The 26,779-nt window shown below is 40.8% G+C and overlaps 2 protein-coding genes across 6 annotated transcripts; both read left to right on the top strand.

Annotated features, from left to right (window-relative positions):
- Nucleotides 1–3,684: 3,684 nt before the first annotated feature.
- Nucleotides 3,685–11,562, top strand: LOC116328464 (butyrophilin subfamily 2 member A2-like). Its single transcript, XM_039612612.1, has 5 exons — nt 3,685–3,923; nt 8,218–8,550; nt 8,639–8,917; nt 9,864–9,995; nt 10,379–11,562. Exons 1-4 carry the CDS (start codon nt 3,848–3,850, stop codon nt 9,980–9,982), a joined length of 807 nt encoding a protein of 268 aa, XP_039468546.1. The 5' UTR covers nt 3,685–3,847; the 3' UTR covers nt 9,983–9,995; nt 10,379–11,562.
- A 7,741-nt stretch (nt 11,563–19,303) lies between these two features.
- Nucleotides 19,304–26,338, top strand: LOC120440293 (butyrophilin subfamily 2 member A1-like). 5 transcript variants are annotated; one of them, XM_039612598.1, is made up of 9 exons: nt 19,304–19,636; nt 20,374–20,412; nt 20,544–20,619; nt 20,985–21,085; nt 22,852–23,184; nt 23,728–24,006; nt 24,168–24,298; nt 24,394–25,072; nt 25,331–26,338. In XM_039612598.1, exons 3-7 carry the CDS (start codon nt 20,579–20,581, stop codon nt 24,284–24,286), a joined length of 873 nt encoding a protein of 290 aa, XP_039468532.1. In that variant the 5' UTR covers nt 19,304–19,636; nt 20,374–20,412; nt 20,544–20,578; the 3' UTR covers nt 24,287–24,298; nt 24,394–25,072; nt 25,331–26,338. The 5 variants fall into 5 exon arrangements, with proteins under 5 accessions (XP_039468532.1, XP_039468533.1, XP_039468535.1 ...); XM_039612599.1 differs by having other exon boundaries at nt 24,282–24,298; XM_039612601.1 differs by lacking the exon at nt 20,985–21,085.
- Nucleotides 26,339–26,779: the final 441 nt, after the last annotated feature.

The following is a 26,779-nucleotide window of genomic DNA, read 5'->3' on the forward strand; positions in this document are numbered from 1 at the left end:
AACGCTCAAAAGTTTGGTCATACTTTACGAGAACGGATGACAACAGGGCAACTTGCAATACTTGCAAAGTAGATATTTCATTTAAGGAAGGAAACACTACGAATATGCAAAAGCATTTGCTCACAGAACACGCGATGACCTTAAATGAATGTCGTGTTTTTACAAAACCTGCCATTACTGTGCATTTTGGTGACCATGATGAGAGAGACAGAGTCTGGCTGGCTCAGATGCTGGCAGTTCTCGCTGCAGTCTACCGGTAGCGTCTCCTTTCAGGCCAGGATAGACGAATGTCACCGAGCAGTGACTAAGTTTGTGGTAAAAGGCTTGCACCCATTTGCCACAGCAGATGCCCCCGATTTTCGGTAAGTGAATGTGTTTAATTGTACGCAGGGACATTACTGGATATTCTTGTGTAATTGCTACAGAATAATTTATCTTATACTTTGTTATTACTACATAAGAATATTTATTTTATTATTTTACATTTACAATTTTTTTTCCTGGGGACCCTGTGACACCACTTTGAAGAGCCGTAGGCTGTGGATCTCTTAAGATCTCACTGTTGGGTTTGTAAGGCCATGTTACTCCTAAATTTCTATTTTGTTCAAAGAGAAGATATAAAACAAAGTTCTAAGCTAATCGACCTGAGTGTTCTCCTTTTTTAAAAAGAATCGATAAGAGAATCGATAAAGAATCGAATCGTTAAACAGAATCGAAAATGGAATCGGAATCGTGAAAATCTTATCAATACCCATCCTTAATCACCAGTGTGTGAATGTGTGGATGACTGAATGTGTAAAGCGCTTTGGGGTCCATAGGGACTAGTAGAACACTATACAAATATACGCCATTTACCATAAACTGCACATGCTTACAGCCACCACTGCCACTCTGCACTCCTAGTAAATGTGATGTTGTTCTATGAAAGCGTTTGTTTGTACGCTTTGACTTCTCGTCCGACCGGCTCCACAGACAAAAGCATAAAAAGAGTCATTGTTAATGTTTCTGCTTCCAGCTGCCTGCCAGCTGTGGTTTTCATAACAGGAAAAATCAAAGTTATAAAAGGTTTAATGCACTGAGTGCTGTCACACTGTGATGCAACACAGACACTTGACATGTTAACCACGTACTGGATTTGACAATCTGACACTTACTGTGAACTCTTTTATTTTCAGATGAATTTAAAGGGACAACAACCCCTGAACCTTTTTGCTGCCTCGATGGCTGTTATGGTTGAAGAGATGATCCTCTCACTAACTGCGAGGTTTGATTTTCCAGCAGTGAAAGTCAATACTGACACTAATGAACTCACTGAAAATCCTCATAAGATAAAAGAGAGCAGGACGGGAATCTGTTTTTTAAGGGTCTCATCGTCGCTTGACTAAAGATTTTCACACATTTTATAAAAAGAGATTTTTAACACCACATAGCGACTACAACCCTAACTTCACAATGATGACACTGAAATAATGGTGATGATGGTAATAATAATGAAATAGCTAACCCAGAGTCTGGACCTGAATTTAATCGTGAGTCTCTGGGAGATCATCGAGGACAAACCCCAGATACAAACAGGTCTGTAACATCAGGCACTGGTGTGCTGAAGACCTAAAATGCTGCCTGTGTGAGCTAACAGAGGTCACTAAATCTGACCGTGACCTCGAGCACTGTTTGGACCCCTCAGGTGATCAGTGCGTGTTTGATTAAACACACTGATCATAAGAGGAGTGATGCTTGTGAGCTTTGGACAGGCAGATGATGAGTTTCTCCCCATGATATAAGCTCAGTGATCGCTCAGTCAGGTGAGCAGTTGTTCACAGATTTACAAATTTAATTATTCAGATCTACAGCTTGGTGTGTAATCAGTCAGATTAAGTCCTCACGTGTTGCACTAACAGCAGTGACAGCACTGATTCACAGACGTGTGAATCCATGTCATCATCTGTGGACAGTGTGCTGGTCGAGCAGCAAAGGAAGAAGTTGTTTGTGGAAATTCATCCTGTCAGTGCCAAGAACTCTGCTCATCTAAACACGTGTAACAGTGCAACACAACATTTAGATCTGATCATACCCAGAACTAACAGGTCAGGAGTTACTCAAACACAAACCACACCCTGTAATGCTTCAACATTAACCATGCTTACAGCATATCCATTCACTGTGGACCCCTCTCTGATCAGTGTGGGCTGTAACAGTGACCCTGGGTGCAAAAGGGTGTTCACTGGCCAAAAACTGCCACAAGGACCAAAGTTAATCACAAACACTTAGAAAAGACCAGAAAATAAAGCTGCATCTGATCCCAGCTTCATTTTTTCCCTCTCCTTTTTTCTGGGTTTTCCTAATCAGCGAACACTAACGTCCATCCTTTATCCTGAGTTTATCTGGGTTATAACAGCTTTACTGTCTGTGTACGCTCAGGTCATGTCACAAGAGTTTGACATGAAGGGCACTGGACTCCTTTGGGTTCATCAAGCTGTTTCATTTTATCCCGAGTCCCAGGTTTTTAACCCCTAGAGGAGATCCCAGGAACCCCATTGAGGGGTTCCTGAGCGTATGAGACCCACCCTGGAGGCTAATGAATCTAACTGTGGGTAAAATAAAAATCAAGGTGGAATAAAGCCATTAGTCATTAAAGAGCTTCATGAGGAGTAAGAGAAAAGAAGTTGAGCTTCCATCACTGTGAACCAGGATGACCAGATGTCCGTATTTATCAGGGACTGCACAGAATTTTGATGTTATTAAATATGATGGAAATGATGCATTACATTCTGGGAGCTTTTGTCTTTTTTTACTGGAGTAAGTTTTCAGTTTTGGAGGGGGATTTGGTGTGTGACACAGAGTGTGTGGCATAATTGGATTAAAATAGCTAAAACTGTCAGATAATACTCTAAGAGCCATGCTTGTCTATGAACAGACCCAAACTGAGACTCAGAAACTGTTACCAGAGAGAAAAGAGACTGAAATAAGATTAAAATAAAAGTATTTAAAGATTATGAGACCATAAGACAAAAACTAAGCCTCCTTTTATCCTTACTGTAATTTATATTTCTCCTCTATGTGCTAAATGTTAATCTGATGACATGCACAGTTTATCATATTTAGTTAGACATGAAATCAGTGCCCCTCACAAACACAGTGTTGCTTCACATTTACTTTGTTGGCATCTGGTCCCCTGTTATGTTGTAAGTTATAAATATAATGACACACTCTTAACAGCAGCCAGGACTGGTTGGCAGCTCGTACAGAGCTCCATCACTGCTGTCTCTCCTGCTTCAACCACCAAACATCAGCAGATGTAGTCTGAGTCTGCCTCTCTGTGTGTGTCTGTTTGCACTCATTGGGATTTATCTGCTTATGGCCGTGAGCCTGAAACAGGACCGCGCACGCTTAAAGCCGCCACTCCCACTACGAACTTCTGGGAAATGTGGCTTTGTTTTATCAGTGAACTGCAGTTCTTTGAAAGTTTAACCTGTTCGAGAGAAAAAGGATACAATCGTGTTACTGAGAGCTGCGATTTCACAGAAAATCAAAAGTGATGAAAGGTTTAATGTGCATGTGAATACTTGCTGAGTGAATCTGCGCTGTTTCTACTTCCAGAGTTTGGTGTCTCTCACACACACGTATATGCACACACACACACACACACACCGGCAGGGAAGACTAGTTTGTTTCTGCTGCAGTCTGTGTCCGACCATCTCAGTGTGCGAGCCTTCTGAGATCTCAGGTTTTGGTTTCTGGTTTGCAGGAACTGCTCCGACTTTATTTGGTGCTTTAACTGCAGAGATTTCACCTCCTGACCAGCTGCTGCCGTTCGGATCTCAGGGAGGAACAGACTTTATTCACCATCATGATTTTATCGCAGCTTTTATCTTTGTGCGTCTTTCCTCTGATGATGTCTGCAGTAACAGCAGGACATGAAAACGGTAAGAAATCATCAATAACTCTGATCATTTATCACAGAGTCTCCCTGATACTGTGCTCTGATCTCCTTTATAATTTATACCAGCTGTACATGTCTTCAATACCTTGAATCCAGACTATTGTCTCCCATACATGTAATTAAAATGTGATGGCGTGCTGTGAACGGGCACCATGCCTGCTCTCACAGCAGTTTGTGGATCCAGCTGCTCCAGATGTGAACTGACCAAGTGAAAGAACTCACCTACAGTTGAAGACACCAGACATAATTTTGCATCTATGAGCTCTCTTTATTGTTTTTGAAATTTGGTTTGTTTATAACATTAGACGTTGTTTTATGATGCAGGTTTTCTATAAAAACTTGATTCTGTGATCGTTCCCAAAGATGTGACGGGATTATTTAAATTTACTTCATGTCCTTCTGTCAAGATTGGTGGGTTTAAAAAAAACATAAGAAAATAATTCAAACTTTAATTTCAAGTATATATAATGTACCTAATAAAGTGACTCACTGGTCACTTTATTAGGTACATTGTTCAGCTGTTCATAGCAGAAAAGTCACTCTCACTCAATTCTCAAATCACATCAGCCTTTCTCATTGTTCCACACACTGCTGCAGATTTTTGCTACTGTTAATGTTGTAGTGTCTACCTTACAATATAAAGCGCCTTGAGGTGACTGTTGTTGTGATTTTATATAAATAAAATTGAATTGAACTGAATGAACTTCTCATTAGAAACAGATCCTGATCCATCACTGTCCTGAATACTTTCCAGCATCGCATTTGTGCTTTCAGTCAAACCACTTCTAACTTCTGTGTGTGACAGAGCGCAGCTGTCAGTGTTGGCGCTGAAACTGCCTCTCAGAACAAAACCACATAAACACGTTTATAATAAAGTCACACTATTAAACATCATTAAGGTCATTCATTGTTTATACAGCATACTCCTCTGTAGCATGTCATTTATGAACACAGATTTTTTTCTGACTATGATCATTACCAACAGATGAATAATCATATCTGTAATTAGAGGTGACATACTAAGGAGGAGTAATGATTTATAGATGAATTGATGAATGATGAATTAAGCACTTTCTAATACCTTACTAATAGCTTAATGATACTTAATGATACTTAATGATGCTTAATAGTGAAACATTATTATTATTAAAGTGTTGCTGACGCGTTCTCAGAAGAGGTGTAGCTGCAAAAAATAGAAACACAGACTCTCACTCTTGTGTCACAGGTGCCTGACATGGCACTGTAATTGCACACAAGCATATGCTATATATATATATATACATATACATATATACATATATATATATATATATATACATATGTATATATGTATATGTATACATATATATATATATATGATGGAGAATGACCGAGCTAAGATCCTGTGGGACTTCCAGATACAGACGGACAAAATGGTGGTGGCTAACCAACCGGACATAGTGGTGGTAGACAAACAGAAGAAGACGGCTGTAGTGATCGATGTAGCGGTTCGAATGACAGCAATATCAGGAAGAAGGAACACGAGAAGCTGGAGAAATACCAAGGGCTCAGAGAAGAGCTCGAGAGGATGTGGAGGGTGAAGGTGACGGTGGTCCCCGTGGTAATCGGAGCACTAGGTGCGGTGACTCCCAAGCTAGGCGAGTGGCTCCAGCAGATCCCGGGAACAACATCGGAGATCTCTGTCCAGAAGAGCGCAGTCCTGGGAACAGCCAAGATACTGCGCAGGACCCTCAAGCTCCCAGGCCTCTGGTAGAGGACCCGAGCTTGAAGGATAAACCGCCCGCAGGGGCGAGATGGGTGTTGTTTATTCACCTACCACTTTATTAGGTACACCTGGCTTGTGCAGAACTCCTTCCAAACTCTGGAAAGGTTTCGATGGTGGTGAAAGCTGTATATTTCTCATATATTTATAATTCTGATCTGCTGGGATTTTACCACACAGTCGTCTGTAGGGTTGACAGACAATGGTCCAAAAAACAGGAAATATCCAGCGAGCAGCAGTTCTCTGGGTGAAAATGCTTTGTTGGTGCCAGAGGAGAATGGGCAGATCATTTTGAGCTGAAGGCAACAGTAACACAAATAACCTCTCATTACAAACAAGAGATGCAGAAGAGCATCTATGAACTTTAAAGCAGATGGGCTACAGCAGCAGAAGACCAACCAGGTGCCCCTCCTGTGAGATAAGAACCGGAAACTTTCCAAAACTGGACAACAGAAGACTGGGAAAAACACTGTACTCCAGTGACCCGCACAGTCACCAGACCTCAGTCCAGCAGAGCACCTTCGGGTGTGCTGGAACAGGAGCTCTCATCATGGATGCAACAGCTGTGTGATGATGTCACTCTGGACTAAAAAGCATCTTGTTGAAGCAAAAAGAATTAAAGCAACCTCTGAAGGTAAAGGGGATACTACCCAGTACATGTAAGGTGTACCTAATAAAGTGGTCAATGAAAGCATATGTGTGTATATATGGTATATGCTTGTGTGTGGGGCTGCCGCCATCGATGATTCTAGTAATCGAGAGATCTATCGAGTAATCAGACAAGGAATATTTTTGTCTTATTAATGAGCAATAATAAATATTCAAAAAGTAAAAACACAGCAGAACAAACTGCTCATTGGTTTACAGTTTAGAAATTTAGAAATGTTTATAGTTTAACTTGATACAACATCTGTGTATTAAAATAGAAAACATTTTCTTAAATGCAAAAATATATAAATGATCTCAGGTACAGTCAAAGGTCAAAGCAAAATAAAATAATATATCTTCAATCTGAACTAAGGCACAAAAAATGTAGCTTGACTCTTCTTAGAAAGCTTCCTGACATTAAGAGGAGTCAAGTAGTATTAATTTATAATAATATTTCAGTATCCAATTTAACAACCCTGGTCAGTGGCTCAGAGTCGTCCATGTACATTTTCACTGGCTTTTAAAAACAAACTTTTATTTTATATTTTTAAATATTCATGCAGTTTGATCAATAAAATATTTGAAGTAATTTCACTTTTAATCTGAAAAATGGTACGAAAGACAAATATGGTCTAGTACACCTCATGCCTCATGTCTTTCATCCTGTTTTCCTTCTTTCACCCCAACCAGTCGGAGCAGATGGCCCCGCCCCTCCCTGAGCCTGGTTCTGCCGGAGGTTTCTTCCTGTTGAAAGGGAGTTTTTCCTTCCCACTGTCGCCAAAGTGCTTGCTCACAGGGGGTCATATGATTGTTGGGTGTTTCTCTGTACCTATGAAGTGCCTTGAGGCGACTTTTGTTGTGATTTGGCTCTATATAAATAAAATTGAATTGAATTGAATTGAATTGAATTGAATTGAATTGAATTGAATTGAATTGAATTGAATGCCCCCCTTTAGACTCACCCCTGTTCGCCTCCATGTGAAACAGGACGGCTGCCGTCAGCAAGCTGCATAATTTAAACATGTCTCAGACTGAGGTAACAGTTCATCTGCAGATGTGTGTAAAACAAACAGCGGTGGATGGAGCAGCCACAAAGTTTGTTTTTCTGCATGTTAGAGTTTGTTGATCAGGAGCTTTGATGAAGGACTTTAAAGGTTTTAATGTTGATCACAGAGCAGCTGCTGTGTTAGAAACACGTTATCTTTAAATCAGCCTGAGCTCTTCGTCTCGGTCTTTGCTCTTCACTGTGTGTAAATTCCACGTTAAACTATCACAGCCTCATCATCACTGCTGCTGCTCTTATCAGTGTTTATAAGTGGAGGCTGTTTGGGTTTGATGTTGTCAGACCTTTTTCTGACATGCTGCTCAAAAATATGTTTGCAGGTCTGTTTTTTAGGCACAAATACGGATTAAACACTCGCTACAGATCCGAGCATTAAACAAAGCATCGAAAGAATTCATGTTGACAATTTTTTATTGAATTTACACTTTTTCTTGATTGACTTGCCTGCTGCATGACAGCAAACTCCAAATTTTCCAAACAGTTAAGACACAGACATAAACTCATCATCAAAACGACACATTTTGTTTGCAAAAGATGGTTCTGACTGAAAAAAAGAACAAACTGTTCTGATGCTCTGTGAGAATCAGATGAGTGGATCAACACACTATCAGATGTCTTTAGCAGTGAAGCCTGTGCAGGAACAATATGAGTGTGTGTGATGTGGTGGAGGAATTTGTTTCTGCTGTGAGAACTGCAGAAACACTGTGATGAGCTGTTTGTTTTAATACTTATCTCTGAATTATCTACATGTTATGTGTTGTTCTGTGTTTAAACATAATGATTTAAATATGATTCATTCTTCAGGGCGAGGAACCGTCGTGGTGGTTGTATCTGAAGGAAACTACATCATCTTACCGTGCTCGCTCAGCTCCCAGGAGAGCCTCGTACGAACACGCTTTGACTGGAAGAAAGACGATGAGCGGGAGGTGTTTGTGTACGACGCTGGCTTCCATCATAATAACAGACGTTCAGGTCAAGACGAGCACTTCAGAGGACGCGTGTCACACTTTTCAGACCAGCTGAAGTTTGGTAACGCCTCCATCATCATCAGAAACACCAAGGTGGCCGACAGTGGAGACTACACCTGTGATTTTCCATTTCATCAGCCAAAAACATTTAACATCACCCTGGTTGTTGGTGAGTCTTTCATTTCTGCAATCATCCTAAGAAGTTATTCAAACCTGAAACAGTATGGAGTGTCCACTTTCTCCTGCTGTGTTCACAGGTGCAGCTCCGAAGCCGTTTGTTGGGATCCTGAACATCAGCGAGGTCGGGGGGCAGCTGAAGTGTGAGGTCAGAGGTGCTTCTCCAAAGCCTAAAGTAGAGTGGAGGGACAGCGATGGAAACATCCTTCCTGCTGAGGAGCCACAGGTGTCACACACAGGAGAGCGCTATGACATCACCCTCCTCACCACGGTGACCAGGACAAACAGCAGCCTCTTCCACTGTGTAGCCACACAGGAGGAGCTCAGCCACCGAGCTGCTGACGACATCTTTGTTCCAGGTTTGATTCCCACTCGTCATGTTTCAGTCTGTGATGCTGATGTTTGTGTGTTTTAAACAAAAAGTTTTTATCCTCCTTCCTGATTTCTTTGGTTTTTGCATATTTATCACATTTACATGTTTCAGATCATCGAACAAATATAAATAACAAAGTATAATAAAGTATACACAAAATGCAGTTTTTAGATTATTTATCCAAACACAGACACACACTGTGATTAAGCAAATCTTTTGGAAAGCTGAGTTTAATTTTCCTATTTTAAGCATGATTGCTGCCAGATCTGAAATGATTAAAAAAAATCTCCTGAACAGACAAAGAACATTTCTGACAAAGTGAATTAGACCAAAAGATCTGACAAAGCAGCGCGTCACGCCACAAATGAAAGAGAAGCTGAGAGACAAAGTCAGTGACATCTATCAGTGGTGTTTGGGTACAAACCCATGTTTAAAGCTTTGTGGCTCACAGAGAGTCATTATCTACGGACAGAAGTTGGAAAAGTGGTGAATGTTCCCAGGAGTAGCCGATCTTCCAAAGTTACTCTAACACCACATCAGTGGCTCATCCAGGAGGTCAATAAAGATCCCAGAACAACAGGCTGCAGTTTAGGAGAACAGACCAGAAAACCCTCCACACTGATGTGACACACTCTTCATCAGTTATCACAGACGCCTGATTGCTGCAGAGGGAAATACAAGCAGCTGTTAGGTTTGGGGGAAATTCCTTTTTTCACACAGGTTAAAGGTCAGGGTAGGACGTTTTTGTTCCTTTAATAAATAAAAACATCAGTTTAAGAAAAACTCACATTTTCTGTTTACTTGGCTTATAAAAATAAAACATCAGGGAGGGAAAAAACCTTTTTCACGGGCGTGTTTGTATTTTTTCATTGATGTGGGTTGAAACAAACCTGACCTTTATTGTAACAGCTGGATTGTGTCATGTGTTTCAGACCAGCTGTTTGAGTCCTGCCGTGGAGACAACGTGCTCATAGTTTCATTTGTTTCTGGGATTCTTTCTGCGCTCGTCATTTTGTGTCTCTGTGTGTGTTTCATCTACACCACAGCGTAACTCGCCTTTAAAGGTAAGTTTGAACATATTCACACCTGTGGACACCGTCAAGAATGATGCAGTAACAAATAATAGAGACATGAAGGAATAAATAACCAGAGAAAGAAAAGCAGACCTCAAGCTGTGAAACACAAGTCACATTGAGTTTGTTTATTTTGTTTTTTAATGTCCAAAAAGTATCAGATGAAGGAATGGTGAGGGAACGGTGTGCAGAGTTCCTGTTTGATGTACGGATGTATTCATGATAACATGTTTTTATTCTGACCAACCGAATTTATTGTGTTTTGGTTTTTTTAACACAATCTTTACAGGACCAGCATTCTTCATGTGTATGTGTGATTTTAAATGCAGACTTTATGTAATAAGGACTTTTATTTCCTCTTTGATACTTCTCAGTGAAACCAGAGACTCGATGTTTCTGTGAAAGCTGATTCACAGCAGACTCCAGGCCTCCAGGCTGCAGAAGAAAGTTACTGAGGGAAACAGATTCATACCTCAGTGAACTGAAATCCTGCGTTTCCTTTGTCTTTATGTTGATCCAGCTTATTACAGGGAAGGAAATACTCTTGCTTTAATTTATGCCATATTTTTTAATTGCATTGAGAAGCAGTGCTTTCTATGATGATCATGAAATGTGAAAACTGACACTGCATTTGACATGTTGCTATCAGGAAGTGAACTGTGAAGCACGCGAAACTGCAGCTGGTTTTAATTCTGTTCGGTCCTGTTACAGGACGTCTGTGGATGTTTTTAGTGTTTGTGCTCCCAGAACTATTGCTCTCATTATTATTAGTATTGTATGTTTCATATCTGCAGACAGGCAGCCTCAGTCATTAGTCATACAGAAGATCGTTTCACAGGTCGTCCCATCTCACATCAACGAAACAAACAAACAATTTGAAGACATGAACGTTGTGCTGTTTATAGACATGTCTGGGTCGATGTTGAATTGCCTTTTTAAAATTCTGTCACCATATAAACTGCTCAAGATCCTTTAAATTTAATGTCTGATACAACGACAGGAGCTCCGCTCCTAAAGGTCCATATTCACAGAGCCATGTTTACATATGTGCACACATGCAGTAACTAACTGTGGCTTTGTAAAGTGCAAAATGTACCTCTGCTGTGTAATGTACAACCTTCTTTTCAAAACACATGTTAGGGACCTCCTCATCATCATCATTGCCCCTCCCACCTCCCATCCTCTGCCCAGTGTTTTCCTGATGAAGGCCACGAGCAGAAACATGTTGACTGAGTAATTCAGTCGTTCTTGTTCCCACGATGCTGCTCGAGTTTCACCTTCTTTAGGCTATCGCTCTTCTTCCTGCACCTTGAGTAATAAGTGAAGTTGTGCCAGAGATCTTTGTGTTTCCATGGATGTCGTCCTGATCCAGGATCACGTCAGCTCCAGTTTTATCTCTTTACAGTGAAACAGACGCTCAGAGCTGCACATGCAAGCTTGATGTGGTCCAAGGATGAGCGACGTCCCTGTTTTTTACTGTTATTTAGTCTGTGCTGATACTTTAGCTTCCACTCTGTGGAGGCTTGATGCTCATGACTTTTAAACATTAGTTTTCTCTTTTTTGTTGGTGAAATAAATGAATTTACTTTCTTGTGGGACAACTCGTCCCTTCGTGATCATGAAAAAACATGAAACATTGTCTCAACTCAAAAATAAAACCTTTTCTAAACTTTTTCTTTTCTTTTTTAAAGTTAGTTTTATTTTTGTTGATGATGTTTCTGTTAGAACAAAGAGCTGTGTCAGCTTTTTTTAGCGTCTGTTCTTAAATGCTAAATATTATTCCATCTTTCATCCTGCATTCAGCTGTAAAACATCTAAACTCTACATCACAGGCTGACTAAATGTTGCTTTGTTTGCTTTATTTAGAGTTTGATTTTACTCAGACTTCTGCACATCACTCAATGAATTTATGAATATTACAGTTTTTCTCGATTGGTTTGGCTCATTTCCTGAAACCGAGATGACATTCTCAAAATAACATGGACAAATCTTCAAACCACCTTGCAATTGTTCACAACAGAATGTCATTTTTCATTGGTTTAATCAAATTGCAAATGCTTTAGTACATGTCTCAAGTGACTCTGTGCTTCTTTTCAAATGATTATGTACAAGTAGCTACAGTTAGCACAATGAGCCCACATTTAGCACATTTTCCAAATAAATAGATCTTGCCGATCTAATCTGATTAGTTGATTTTTCAGTGAAATAGTCACTCACTCCAAAACATATCAGCATGGTTTCATTGTGTAAGTCATCATATGCACAATTGTCTGTTCAACTGTCAAAATTAGTCAAAGATATAATACCATGAAAGAATATCTTGGAACATTTGATAAAGTTATGACAGTACTTGACAATCAATCAGGTGAAATTAGAACTAACGAAGGAGCAGTTTCCCACATCTCAGATGACCAATCAAACAGGTTGTTCAGATACCTGACAGGTGTTGTCTATGATCATGACTGCTGCCAAAAGTATATAGACAGAGCTTGGCCCGGGGCCAGTTTCATTTGCAGTGTGAACATGGAAGCACCTCGCCAAGTACAACAGCAACTTCCTGCTCGAGGAAGAGGAGGAGTGAGAATGCGTGGAGGAATAGGGGGAAGAGGCCGAGGAGCACGGAGGCACCATGATGTCCCAGATGAAATCCGGGCCACCCTTATTGACCACGTTATAAACCATCGCCTCACAATGGCAGAGGCAGGTCGCCGAGTGACCTTTGACTTGTATGTCTAGGATTGGACGACAGCCTCAAGTGGGTGGCAGAAGAAAACTTCTAAATGAACAACATGAACGAGAAATATGCAACATGGTCATTGCAAATAATGCCATCACACTGAAACAGATTCGTAATGCAATCCTGCTAGACAATGTAATGTTCCAAAATATAAACTCTATCAGCATCTCCACAATAGACCGGGTATTGAAGAAACATCAGATGACCATGAAACAGATTTACAGGGTACCATTTGAGAGAAACTCTGGCAGAGTGAAAGGGCTGCGGTACCAGTATGTGCATGTAAGTCAACTACTGGTTGTCTATCATTGTAACACTATTACAGTAAGACATGGTTACCACTGTTTTTCTGTTTTATGTTATCCTTTTCACCTTCAGAATCCAGCTTTGTGTGACTAGAGCATTTTGCCTAGAAATTGTCTTCAGTTTTCCACTCCCTGTTTGTACAGTACTTTAGATCCTCCCTGCAGTATCTGTCTCTACTTGACTGATTAGATTCATTTCCATTCTATTGTAGAGAATAATGGCATTAGAAGGCAACGAAACCCCTCACATCCTAGTGTTCGTTGATGAAGCTGGCTTCAACCTGGCCAAAGGTCGAAGGCGTGGCCGTAACATCATTGGCCACCGAGCCACTGTGGATGTCCCAGGCCAGCGAGGAGCAAATATAACAATGTGTGCCGCTATATCTGAAAGAGGTGTGGCCACACACATTCCCAGTTTAGGGCCCTACAATACACAAAAGCTCCTCAATTTTTTGGACCACCTTTATACTGATCTGATCCCAGAAAATGAGAGAGGTGTAGAAGGCTGATTTTACTGTAAAATCTTTTGGTTTTATTCATAGTGGTATTCTGTTGCTAGACCTGTGCCTCAGTGACAAAACGTCTAAGCATTTTGACTTGCAGTGCTTAAACAATGCCAAAGGTATAATGCATTTTGGGGGCATTGACTATTTATATGGGAAGGATATTTAGTTTTGACACATGGATAAACTCTTTGGGAGAGATATGAGCTTTGCAGGGGATCCATGGTGTTGTGCTAAACCATCCAGGTTATTCTGACAAAAGCACTAAATGAATGCACATGTGCCAAGGCAATTGAGAAGGATCTGTGCTATTTTGACTGTACTGACCTTTTATATGGGAAAGGAATCTGCTTTTGAAGCATGGACGAAGAGTTTGGGGAAAGATATTTGATTATGCTAGTGAGCTATAATGTTGGGCAGCACTGTACGACCTTTTGGCCAAATGACCTTATGGTTTTGAGAATGTCATCTCGGTTTCAAGAAATGAGCCAAACCAATCGAGAAAAACTGTAAATGCAGTGCTTTTTTGGTTTCATTCTCAGTGTAATGGCGCCCTCTAGTGTCCAAAACTCCAGCATGCAGCAAACAGCAATGAGCTAATGAATTACAGTTTTTTCTGATTGCTTAAGCACATTTTTGTAACTATTGGCTATTTTTGCAAAACTCTACACACAAATAAGAAAACCTGTCACCCAATTATCAAAACATTGTAGTTCTCTTGCAAAAGTGAACACAGCTAGATTAACTCTTCACAACTTCGTAAAAATGGTGTTTTCGTATCAAACAGTACACACAAGCCATCATCTACCAAGCACACAATGCACCACCTGCACACTGATGGTATGAATACAAAACACATCTGGCTTTTGCTTTCTCTGTGTACAGATGTCAATTTGAGGTAAACATACAAGGATGGTGTTTATTCACACTCATCAAAACCAAGATAAAGTCAGAACACAAAATAGGAATTTCACAAAAAAAAAAGAGGAAAAAAAAGACAATCAGCCGACATCATGTCGTCTTTCTGGGTCCGGCCACAAAATTTCGTCCACATCGCATGCGATATCCTCCAGTCCAAGGCACCGGGGAAAATATCTCATTGAATGCCGTATCCAGGCCTGACATGATGCCTGGTCAATATCTCCACATGCAAGTACACGACTTAGTGTAGAAATGCTTGTGTATATTTTGAAAGATGGTGTCATTATCAATTATGCGCTGCTGTATTTCAGCGACAGTCTTATTGCATTATTGGCAATCACCATGTTCACTATATGGGTCTCTTGCTCTGGAGTGAACATTCTGCCTCTGCCCCAACATCTGGACGTCTAGCAATTCTGTAAAGTAACAATTTGAGAATTTTGCATGTATGGTACTGTTGTGTTTCTCATTAGAGTATGGCAGTGCTACAAAGTACTTACCGATTCTCATTTCGAAATGTCCTAATGATGCCTGCCACAGTGTAGCAGCTCAGTTTAGGCTGAACCAGTTGGCCAGCTTCCCTCAGGGTCATCCCATGGTTGATGATATGGTCCACTATTGTAGCTCTGATGTCATCAGTTATTCTGTTTCTTACTCTTCTTACCCTTCCTCTTTCCCCTCCTCGTCCTCTTCTTGCTCCTCCACGTCCTCTTCCTCCAACTTCTTCACCTCCACGTCCTCTCCCTCGGCCTCCTCTGATTCTCACTCTTCTCACTCTTGCTGCTCCTTCCATTGTACTCCACATAGACAGCTTACCTGTGGCCTGTTTATACTGCTCAGGCTGATTGCAAAGTGGACTAATCACAGTTCTCACATGTGAAAGTGTGCCAGACAGTTGGCAAAATAGTGTTAATGATAGCTATACATGTGTATAATTTTGCGAGGAGTGGGTTGAAAATTTGGTAATTGAGTGTAAGCAGTGAGTTGTGCCTACAGTTTTGCAAAGTGTGTGTTACAAAATGGCAAACTGAGTGCAAAGCAGTGTTTGTGCTTTTAGTTTTGCAAACTCAGTGAGTGGTTTTTCTATAAGTATTAATAGTTTTAGAAATTGTGCTATAAAAATCACAGTTAAGGTTTAAGCATTCAGAAAAAACTGTAAATGCAGCCTTTACTGGTCCATTAGAAAGACTTGAAGTCTCCTTCTCTCTGTGAGTTGTGCTGGCCTGTGTCCTGCGGTCCGCCTTGCGGGCTGTCCTGTCCCTTCACCTGGCTATCTGACTTGGGGTGGGTGCCTCTTCCTTCCAGGATTGGAGGGGGTCCGGGAGTCTGGGGCTCGGGTATCCTGCGCCTTTGGGAGTGGGCCCTGGCACCTGGGTAGTGCTGGCTGGTGCCCTGCCTGGCCTTCGGGTCTGTTCACTGTCCCGCGGCTTCTGCGGTGTTCGAGGCCCTTCTCTCTGGGTGCCCTTACTCCGTCTGTGGGGCGGGGATGTGCTTGCTGGCTTATACTTGATCTCCGTGGTGACTTTAGACACTGGTGCAGACTTTCATTGTTTCTCAGAAAAAACAGAGGCATCTGGTGTTCTTGGCTTTTTGGTCTTTGCTATTGGTCACGACCAATCTGGGGCTTCTGGGCTTTATGGTGTTTGTGTTCCAGTTTCTGTTAAGTGGGAATGTCGTCGAGCAGAACGGAGATGGAAAAAGGATAAACTGCATGTATCATTTCAAATTCTAAAAGACTGCTGGCATCGCTACCAGAACACTATTAAAGAGGCAAAAAGGGAATATTTTGCAAATATTATTTCTTCCAACTGTCATAACCCACGTGTGTTATTTAGGACCATTGACACTGTTCTTAATACACCACTGAATGTCTGTTTGGAAGTTTCTCCTCAGATTTACAATGATTTTCTGAACTTTTTTTTGAAAAGGTTGTCACCACCAGGGCTCTTATCACAGCTCCTGACTCTGACCCCTCTGTCTCTGTCCCTTGCACTGCTGTTTTTACTCAGTTTGAGCTTGTGACGCTCTCCATTTTAGAGGATGTGGTTCACCACATTAAGCCCACAGGTTCCTCTCGGGATCCTGTCCCTCCACAATTCTTTAAAGAAATTTTTCCTAGTATACGACAGTATGTCCTTGACATTATTAACAGCAGTCTGTCTTCTGGTGTGGTTCCTGCAAATTTCAAACATGCAGTAGTGCAGCCACTGCTTAAGAAATCTGGCCTTGATCACACAGTTTTAGCGAACTATAGGCCAAGCTGCCTTTAGTCTCCAAGGTTTTAGAGAAAATTGTTTTTAGTCAACTGAAAGATTTCCTAGATGAAAATGGCATCTTTGAGGTTTTTCAATCAGGTTTTAAAACCCTTCACAGCACAGAATCTGCATTATTAAGGGTTTTTAATGACATCCTTCTGGCATGCGATTCTGGTAACCATGTTGTTCTTGTCTTGCTTGACCTAACTGCTGCCTTTGACACCGTAGACCACAATATTCTAATTTCTCGATTACGTGATGTAGTGGGTATTGGTGGCACTGCACTTAATTGGTTTTGGTTTTATTTGTCGAATAGAACTTTCTCTGTCAGCCTTCTCGGTTACGAATCTTCTTCTGCTCCTCTGTCATGCGGCGTCCCACAGGGCTCAATTTTAGGGCCACTGCTCTTTTTACTATATTTATTGCCTCTGGGTTCTATCCTCAGAAGGCATGGGATCTCATTTCATTGTTATGCCGATGACTGCCAAATTTATTTGCCACTAAAGCACAAGGATGGCATCTCCATAAAACCTCTCTTGACATGTCTAGATGACATTAAAGCTTGGTTGGCTCTAAACTTTTTAAATTTTAATGAAAAGAAAACGGAAGTGTTGGTGTTTGGACCCAGTGGTCCCTGTGAGCCCTCCTCTGTTGTTTTAGGATCCCTGGAAGTCTATTTTAAACCTGTTGTTACTGACCTTGGTTTTAAGTTGGACAGTGATTTTAAATTGGACAATCACATCAGAGCAGTGGTGAAGTCCAGTTTTTATCATTTAAGGCGACTGGCAAGAGTAAAATCTTTCCTTTCGAGGCAGCACCTTGAAACAGTGATCCATGCTTTTATTTCTTCCCACCTGGACTACTGTAACTCACTTTATGTGGGGTTCAGTCAGTCATTGCTCTCACGTCTGCAGCTGTTTCAAAATGCGGCTGCACGACTCCTAACAGGAACTCGAAAAAGAGAGCATATAACCCTGTGCTAGCCTCTCTGCACTGGCTGCCTGTGTCTTTTAGAGTTAATTTTAAAATTCTCATGTTTGTTTTTAAATGCCTTCACAGTCTTGCCCCGCCTTACCTCTCTGAGCTTCTTCATCTCCACACACCCTGTCGGTCTCTAAGGTCAGCTGACCAGCTGCTCCTGGAGGTACCGAGATCCAGGAGGAAGCTGAGAGGGGACAGGGCCCTCTCTATCGTGGCTCCAAAATTCTGGAATAATTTGCCCATGCACATTAGAGAGGCCCCTTCACTGTCCACTTTTAAATCGCGTCTTAAAACCCACTTTTATTCCTTGGCTTTTAACCTCAGTGAGACTTAGTTTCTCTTTTAATTGAAGTAGTTATTTAATTAATGATTTCACTCTTCTTTTATTTGGTTTGTACTTATATCTAATGTAATTTTATTTTACAGTTCTAATGTACAGCACTTTGTGTCAGCTGTGGTTGTTTTAAAGTGCTTTATAAATAAAGTTGATGATGATGATGATGATGATGAAGTGATTTGGGCGAGCTTGATCCGGGTGGAGTTGTTCATGCAGCACAAGTTAGCACACTACCAGGTGTCACTGATTATACCAGCACACTAGTGTACAGTATAACGAGGTGAGAGAGAAAAAATGGAGAGGTGGCGAATGATGCTTTAAAATAACACTGATTGTCAGACGCCCCAACCTATTACTGTCAAAGTAAATATGTCATGTGAGCCGAGCGCTGCTCACTCTTAGATTCTTTTCTGCACCCCCCGCCCCAAAATACTATAAATGAAATGTGTATTTTTATTCTTTCCACCTTCTTACGTTTTTTTTCCTCTCAGTGTGTTGACTTGTTGTTTTCACATTTTATTTTATCCTACCGTATTTCCTTCATCTTTGCTCAGGCTTCCAATATTAAAAAAACAAGCAAACAAATCAAAATCAAAAGGTAAAAATAATGACAACAGCCAGATCAAGTGTCTTAATTACATTCCTGGTTACATGAAGGTTACTTTGAATCATTGCTGCATCTTGTGGTAAATGTTGGTATTACATGAACGTGCAGGGAGGCCCTGGTTTCCAGTTGTCTCTTCACTTTCTGTTTATATCTTTACTTCATTTTTGAAGCTTTAAAACTATTTTTAATGAAAGGAATTCAAAAAAAGTTATTTTAAAGACGTTCTCTCAGAAATCATCTCTGCTGTAAAGTCCTGAAGGCAAATAACTCTCCCTACAGTTTTTGAATCAGCATGAATCAGTTCTCTACCTGGTCCTGGCTGAAGTGACCCTTCAGCGCTCAGCAGAGCTGCAGATCAGCTCTAACTGCAGTCCAGACCCTGATGTGAGAGCAAACCAAGACCAAGGAAGGGCCTGAGCTACTCGGCTATAAATAAATACAGAGAAAAATGTATAATTCAAAAATTGCTTAAATGAATAGTAAGTTTTTCTTAAACTGCAGGAGTGTTTACTTTGAAGCTGACCATCTTTAAGTCAATGCTCAGGAGTTTAAAATAAATCAAATACAAAACTTTTTAAGTTTTGGTGACAGGGCTGCACCGAGCATAGCAAACAAAGAAAATTAAAGATCTTGTTTGTTATGCCTTTTGGTCAAAAGTCAGTAGTTAGTGCATAATCTGATTAAGTTACGTAACTAAGGTGATAAATAAGTTCAAAGTTAAGAAATATTATAAGTAATTCATGCTAAAACAGTTAAGATGTGTGTGTTTGAAATTTGCTCAGAGTGAGACGTCTTAGTCGCAAGCTATCTTTGTATTGTATGTGCGGAAATGGGAGCGAGGGAGCGCTCTGATCTTTTGCCTATCTTTGACGTTTTTTCTCCGTGAACGCTGTGAAAAGTGCTTCGGCAGTATTAAAACAATGAATAAGTTCATGTACACGCTATAAGTGCCCTACACGCTTGTACCTTGGGAAACGTTCGTCTTTGTGAGTATTAATGTGTTCAGAAATAACTTTTATATGTGTTTACATCGAGTGAACTGTGATGCTAATGTAACGCACGTGTTAAGCTAGGCTAATCTTTATGTTTCTCATTAGGATGTGTATTAGCTAGCAATTTATTTTCACCTTTTGTATGTTTCAGTTACAAATAAGAAATAGAAAGGAGAAGCCTTGAGAGAGGATAAGGCTTCAAAAGATCTTCATTAAAAGCAAGAAAAGCAAGCCTTGTGTGGAAGATCTCATCTATTTTGTTCGCTGGCTGTCTAGCTTCACATGGTCACGTGTCGTGAGGGCAGCACATTGTTAAAGATTTTGCTTCGAGACAAAATTACAAGCTTTTTGTGGTTTTTCATATGTTTTTCTTAAATACATGAAAATGAAACAATAAATAATACGTTTTTTTAATGAAGCTTTAAAAAATCCTGTAAACAGGTTGTAGAATAATCAACTGAACTTTCAAAGTAAGAGTACGTTAAAATGCCTAGAAAAGAAAAGCTTAAAGTCTCAGTGTGGGAGACACGTGGAGCTTAAGTTCTTCATTACCTCAAAATCATCCTTGATTTTATTCAGCTGAGTTTAAATAATGACTTTGATCATGACAGCGTCAGGCTGCTGTGTGAATGTAACAGTAATAGAATCATGTTTAAGCAGCTTTCACAGAGCTGTCCACATGTTGGTCAGATATTTAAGATATTTGTGGTTTTCGTTTGTGGTTTTGGAAGGATGAGGACCGGAGGTGGACTCTGATCAAACCTGCACAGGTATAAATCTTCTCTGGATTCGTGCTTTCTGTGTTTATTGGGCGGCGCCCAGCATTAATTCTTGCAACGGGCCCGCGCATGTTTAAACGTGACAGTGAACTTCTAGGAAATGTGATGCTGTTTTGTTTCAGTGAACTGCACTTCTCTGGAAACAGGCGGTTTTTACATGTTCCTCTGTCATCCAACCAGCTCGACCGACAAAGGACAGTATGTAATATTATTACTAACAGCTATGACTTGATGCATGCATGAAAAATCTAAAGTAACGAAAGGTTGACTCCACGTGTGACGATGGTCTGCACTGCGTATTCGTCTCTCCAGTCTGTTGAGGCAGAGTTTCAGACACACACACACACACACACACACACACACACACACACACACACACACACACACACACACACACCAGGGAAGAGCTGCTCCTACTCCTGCTCCAGCCTGTGTCACACCGGACTCAAAGACTCGTGAACTCCTGGGATTTTGGGGGGGGGGGGGTTATTAACTTTTTTGGGGATTTGCAGGAAGTGCTCACTCACTTTTAGAGATTTCAGCAGCTGCTGTTTGGATCACAGGGAGGAACAGACTTTATTCAGCAACATGTTTTTATCGGAGCTTTTATCTCTGAGCCTCTTCGCTCTGACGGTGTCTGCGGTAACAGCAGGACATGAAAACGGTAAGAAATCATCAGTAACTGTGATCATAGCGTCTCGCTGAGAGTGTGTTCTGATCTCCTTTATAAAGTGAACAAACTCAGAGCTTCACAGCAACTGTTTAAACTCACCTGCAGTCAAAGACAGAACCTGCCTGCCCCATTTGCTATTACAATATAAATATTAATAAAATATATATTAATAGTCACATATGATAAATGCTCACTTCAGAGAGAAGGGTGAGTCTTAGTTTGTCTGTTTTATATTCCCTTTTTAAAATCAAAAGGCTTAAAAAATTCTCACATTTTGAGCTCTCTTTATTTGTTATGAAAAAAAGAAAATAAAGTTGGTGGGAACAAACAAACATCTGTGGGGTTTACCAAGAATCATTCGAAAAAAAGAAACTGTCCCATGAGCTTCCAAAAAGTTGATTCTGTTCATCTGGATGTTTTCAGTGAGAGAAACGTTTCGTCATCATCCAGGTGACTCCTTCAGTCTCAGCTGACTGCAGGTTTCCCCAACCTTATAAACAGTACATTTGCATAATGAGTGAAACCAGCCCACTGAAGGAACAATGGGCTGGGAGGTCAGATGAACAGAATCAACTTTTTCAGATTTACTTACCTGAATAATTGAGCATGCATTAAAACTGCAGTTCTCTGGATGAAATGCCTTCATGATGTCAGAGAAGAATGGCAAAGGCAACTCTAATAACGTCTCGTTTCAAGCAAAGTGGGCAGACGAGCATCTCTGAACACACATTGGACCTTGAAGATGGGCTGCAGCAGCAGAAGAGCACACTGGGGCCTGCTGTCAGCAAAGAACAGGAAACTGAGGCTAAACTGAGCAAACAGCAGAATAGAAAAACGTTGCCTGGTGTGATGAGACTTTATTTCTGCTGCCATGTTTAGATGGAGGGTCAGAATATGGGTTAAAAAAAGAAAGCATGGCTCCATCCTTCCTGGTATTGTTCCGGTTGCTGGTGGTGTGGGTCTCTGTTCCAGTTTCATTACAACTCCACGCTGCCTACTTGAGTTTTGTTGCTGACCGTGTTTATAGATTAATGACTACAGTGCACCGTCTCCTGATGGCTGCTTCCAACAGGACAACACTTGAGGCTTAAAGAAGCTTAAACCATCTCCAACAGGTTTCTCGAACATGACGATAAGATCAATGTACTCGAATGACCTCCACAGTCACCAGATCTCAGTCCAGCAGAGCACCTTTGGGCTGTGGTATAATGGGAAATTCACATCATATAAGAAAAGCTGACAAGTCTGCAGCAGCTGTGTGATGCTAACACGTCAACATGGACCAGAACCTCTGAGAAATTAGCTTGTTGACTCTGCGCTATTAACAGCTCTGAAGGTAAAGACAGTCCAAGTTAATAAGAGCAAGGTTTACCTGATAAAGCTGCTGCAGGAGGCATGCATGCTTTCTGGATTGATAATGTTTGGTTTCTATGTTCTTGGTTGTGGGGTGTGTGCTCCACAGGTAAAGGTGATCACACTCACCTGTTCACTTCACCTGGGGTTTGACAAACATGAAGTGAGCACAGGAGGAGTCTGTGTGTTTGATGGTTTTTACACTCATGCTAACTTCCTTAAAATGGTTTGGTCATGTGACTCACATCTGTCATGAGTTCAAATGCTGAATAAAACTGTTTCCTAACTCGGTTATAAACTTGTTTCAGTTGAGATGAAATGTTTACGAGCTACTTATTTTATATTTAGCTCTGTATTATTCATGTTTTGTTCTCATGAGGTTTAAACTGTGATTCATTCTTTAGGAACCGTGATGGTGGTGGCATCTGAAGGAAGTTACATCATCTTACCGTGCTCGCTCGGCTCCCAGGAGAGCCTCGTACAAACGCGCTTTGATTGGAAGAAAAACGACCACAGGGAGGTGTTTGTGTACGATGCTGGACTTCATTACAATAACGGCCTGCGAGGTCAAGACGAGCACTTCAGAGGACGCGTGTCACACTTTTCAGACCAGCTGAAGTTTGGTAACGCCTCCATCATCATCAGAAACACCAAGGTGGCCGACAGTGGAGACTACACCTGTGATTTTCCATTTCATCAACCAGACAGAGAAACATTTAACATCACCCTCGTTGTTGGTGAGTCTTTCATTTCTGAAAACAAACTAAAGACCAAGTTTAAAAAGCGAAACACATGTGAACTTTTATAACAGACAAGAGGTGAAATATTCCTTTTTTACCACAATACTGATATAAAAACATTATACTGATTTGATATCAGTAATATTTGGTGTTTTCTGCTGTTAATGACAAAAGAAATCAAGTGTATCGATCATGCTCCACTCTTAGTAATGTTAGTGTTGGTTCAAACTTTGTGGGGAAAGTGATAGCAGATATTTATCTCCTGATGCCTCTGCTTGTTCTCGGGATGAGAGCAGGGTGTGTTCAGACAGGCTGGCTGGAGGAAAACAAATCAGCAGAAACAAATCTTATTCAACAGTCCTAAGACTCAACAGTCCTGTGTCCTGTAACCAACTTCAGACACGTGTGTCATGAAGCAGGAACACCAACAACGCAGAACCTTTCCCTGTTTCACTGAAGACAGTTTTAAACTACTTAGCTTCTTGTTCTGACTCGTGTTTCAGTGAGAGAAAATCACCCGTCCTGCTGCTGTGTTCACAGGTGCAGCTCCGAAGCCGTTTGTTGGGATCCTGAACATCAGCGAGGTCGGGGTGCAGCTGAAGTGTGAGGTCAGAGGTGCTTCTCCAATGCTGAGAGTAGAGTGGAGGGACAGCGATGGAAACATCCTTCCTGCTGAGGAGCCACAGGTGTCACACACAGGAGAGCGCTATGACATCACCCTCCTCACCACGGTGACCAGGACAAACAGCAGCCTCTTCCACTGTGTAGCCACACAGGAGGAGATGGGCCACCGAGCTGCTGACGAGATCTTTGTTCCAGGTTTGATTCCCGCTCGTCATGTTTCAGTCTGTGAATGATGTTGTTTTTATGAAAGTGCTTTTATTGATCCCAGACTAAATTATTATTTCTGGGTTGAAACCAACACTTTGTGCATGTCCCGTAGACTCGTGTTAACAGCAGGCTGGTGTCGTGTGTTTCAGACCAGCTGTTTGAGTCGTGCGGTGGAGACATCGTGCTCATAGTTTCATTTGTTTGTGGAATTCTCTCTGCGGTCGTGCTGATAGCTGTGTCTGTGTGTTTCCTCTACTTTACAGTGTAATCGTCCATGAAGGTACGTTTGAAAGATGGATTATATCAACATCTCTGTAATCTGTCGACATGACTGTACTGCAGATATTAATTTTTGTTTTATCTTCTTATTCACAGCTTCTTCTTTGTTGGGTCTTTTATTCTGTGTGTGTGTGTGTGGGGGGGGGTAGGTATGCTAAAAATACACTTCAATTCATTTCTCAGGAAAGGACATCCTAAACTTCTAAACAGCATTTACAATTATTTTTATATAATTTTTTTGTTTCTCCAAATTGACCATAGTGGTGATGTTGCCTTAACTGTAATTTCTTTGTCACAGAACAAACACACAACAGTTTGTCCTGTTGTGTGTTTGATTGTGCTGAAATGTAAAGCAGGAACTATTTGATGTGTTCAGGTTCAGGGTTGATTGTCTGCAGTTTGGTGCGTTGATGTTTTGTACGTTTTTATCCGTGAACCCCGGGAAAAATAGGAGTTGCTACAGAAACAAACAAAAGTGATATTTCATTTCATTTATTTGTTTATTTCACACTTTCTGTTGTTGTTGTTTTAATGACCAAAATGAAAAGTATCAGATTCAGGAAGTTTGCATCGTGCTGTGATGTGTTTAAAACAGGAGGTTAACTGGTGTGAGTGTGAGTGGTTGTCTGTCTCTGTGTTGGCCCTGTGACAGACTGCTGATCTGTCCTGGGTTAACCCCGCCTCTCGCCCTGTGGATGCTGGGATAGACTCCACCCCCTGAGTCCCTGAGGAAGATGAGCACAGGAGGAGGGATAGTTGTTTCTCCTGCTAACAGGTGATGTGAGACTTGTTGCGTTTCTTTACTGAAACTTGGACTCATGAACATTTATAGATGCAGATTAATAATCCTCACAGCTGCTTCTGCTCACTGGGTTCATTAAAGTCTTTAGAGTTAAAGCGTTTCACTCACAGTCCAGTGGCTTTAAGTGAGATGCAGATAATTCTCAGCTTTTTGGGAGCTCCATTTATCACGTGTATGTGTTAATGTAAAAGTTGCCTTTGTGTAATATTTACTTTGATCTCTTGTTTGCAGATTCTTAGACAAACCAGAGTGATGATCCTTCTGAGGATCCTTGTAACGGTGACACGGAGCCGCCACATCAGACACTCAGAAGAAACTTAGATTCTCTGTTCAGGACAACAGATTCATACGTCAGAGAAACGAAATCTTTACTTTTACTCTTGACTCATATTGAGTCAGCGTGAAGGAAATGCTGCTGTTTTATATTTATTTTAAAATTATGGCTCATGATGAAATGAATGTTTTGTTATTGTCACATGAAGCAGTGACTTCCATGATGCTCATGATACATGAAACATGATACTGGCTGTTGTTACTGGGAAATGAACACTAAGCTACAGTAAAGTCCAGCTTTGCTCCTCACTTTAATGTTTGTGCTCTCACACTGTCATTACCTTATTAATGCTACGTTTCATATCTGCAGTCAGATAATGTTAACGGTCATTTACACAGCAGACTCTCAAGCTGTTTCATTTAATTAAGACAAATATGGCCTTCATCTTTTATTCATTCTCTTATTTCTCATGTGCAGATTTGAAATTTTGTATAAAATGTTTCCTTCTGATTTGATGATTATTTGCTGCTGTTCATGAACCTGAAGTAGAGCAGCAGGACAGTGATGGAAGCATCCTTCCTAATGAGGAAGTTGCTGAGCAAGTCTTAACTTGTATGTTAGGTTTTTTCATCCTCTTGAAAATGTATTCTTCTTTCTAAAGACATTTTCTGTCCTTACACCATTTTTGGAATATTTACTTAAGCCACGTATGACTGACCCGTGAATCTTTCAAGCCTAAATTGTAACTGTGTGTGTGTATATAGGTACGTTTATCTCTGAGGTATGACACATTATAACACTTCTTTTTTTAACTCCCAAAAGTCAAAAAAAGTAACTACAAACAGTTCAGACAAAGATATTTCTGTGTTTTTCACTGACTGAGCAAAGAAAAAATAGTGATGATCAAAATTTAAAAAATATAATGAAATAAAATCTGAGGTTTAAATAAATTGTTCTCTTGTGTGTCTGCAGCTCAGATGCAGTCTCCTACACTCAGCACAAACTTCAGACTCGTTTTGTTTTCACTGATTCATTTACACTGCAGGGACTAACGGGTTATGAAGTAACGCTTTACAGTAACTACGTTATTATTGTGGTAACGAGCACGGTAACTAGTTATTATGCCAAAATCAGGAACGCGTTAATCATTACTAGGATTTAGAGTTGTTATAGGGCTTTGGAGTTGACGTAACGCCGCATTGCATTGTGGGAGTGCAGCACCATATTGGCAGGCCAAGACTCAAAGATTCCCTCAAGATTCAAGACTCAAGATTCTTTATTTGTTGCATGCATAGTCATACAAGTACAACACGTAGTGAAATGTATCCTGACACGCTCCTCGACTGTGCAAAAGAGGGAGAGAAGAACATTATTTACATTAAAAATCTATACATGGGGACATTATG

The sequence above is a fragment of the Oreochromis aureus genome, linkage group 5 (assembly GCF_013358895.1).
Source record: "Oreochromis aureus strain Israel breed Guangdong linkage group 5, ZZ_aureus, whole genome shotgun sequence".
Taxonomy (NCBI): Eukaryota; Metazoa; Chordata; class Actinopteri; order Cichliformes; family Cichlidae; genus Oreochromis; species Oreochromis aureus.

Coding starts and splice junctions, on each gene's coding strand:
- LOC116328464 (XM_039612612.1), top strand. CDS start 3,848: ATGATTTTATCGCAGCTTTTATCTTTGTGCGTCTTTCCTCTGATGATG. Junction 3,924..8,217: donor AACAGCAGGACATGAAAACG/GTAAGAAATCAT, acceptor TTCATTCTTCAG/GGCGAGGAACCGTCGTGGTG. Junction 8,918..9,863: donor TGACGACATCTTTGTTCCAG/GTTTGATTCCCA, acceptor CATGTGTTTCAG/ACCAGCTGTTTGAGTCCTGC.
- LOC120440293 (XM_039612598.1), top strand. CDS start 20,579: ATGTTCCTCTGTCATCCAACCAGCTCGACCGACAAAGGACA. Junction 21,086..22,851: donor AACAGCAGGACATGAAAACG/GTAAGAAATCAT, acceptor TTCATTCTTTAG/GAACCGTGATGGTGGTGGCA. Junction 23,185..23,727: donor TAACATCACCCTCGTTGTTG/GTGAGTCTTTCA, acceptor CTGTGTTCACAG/GTGCAGCTCCGAAGCCGTTT.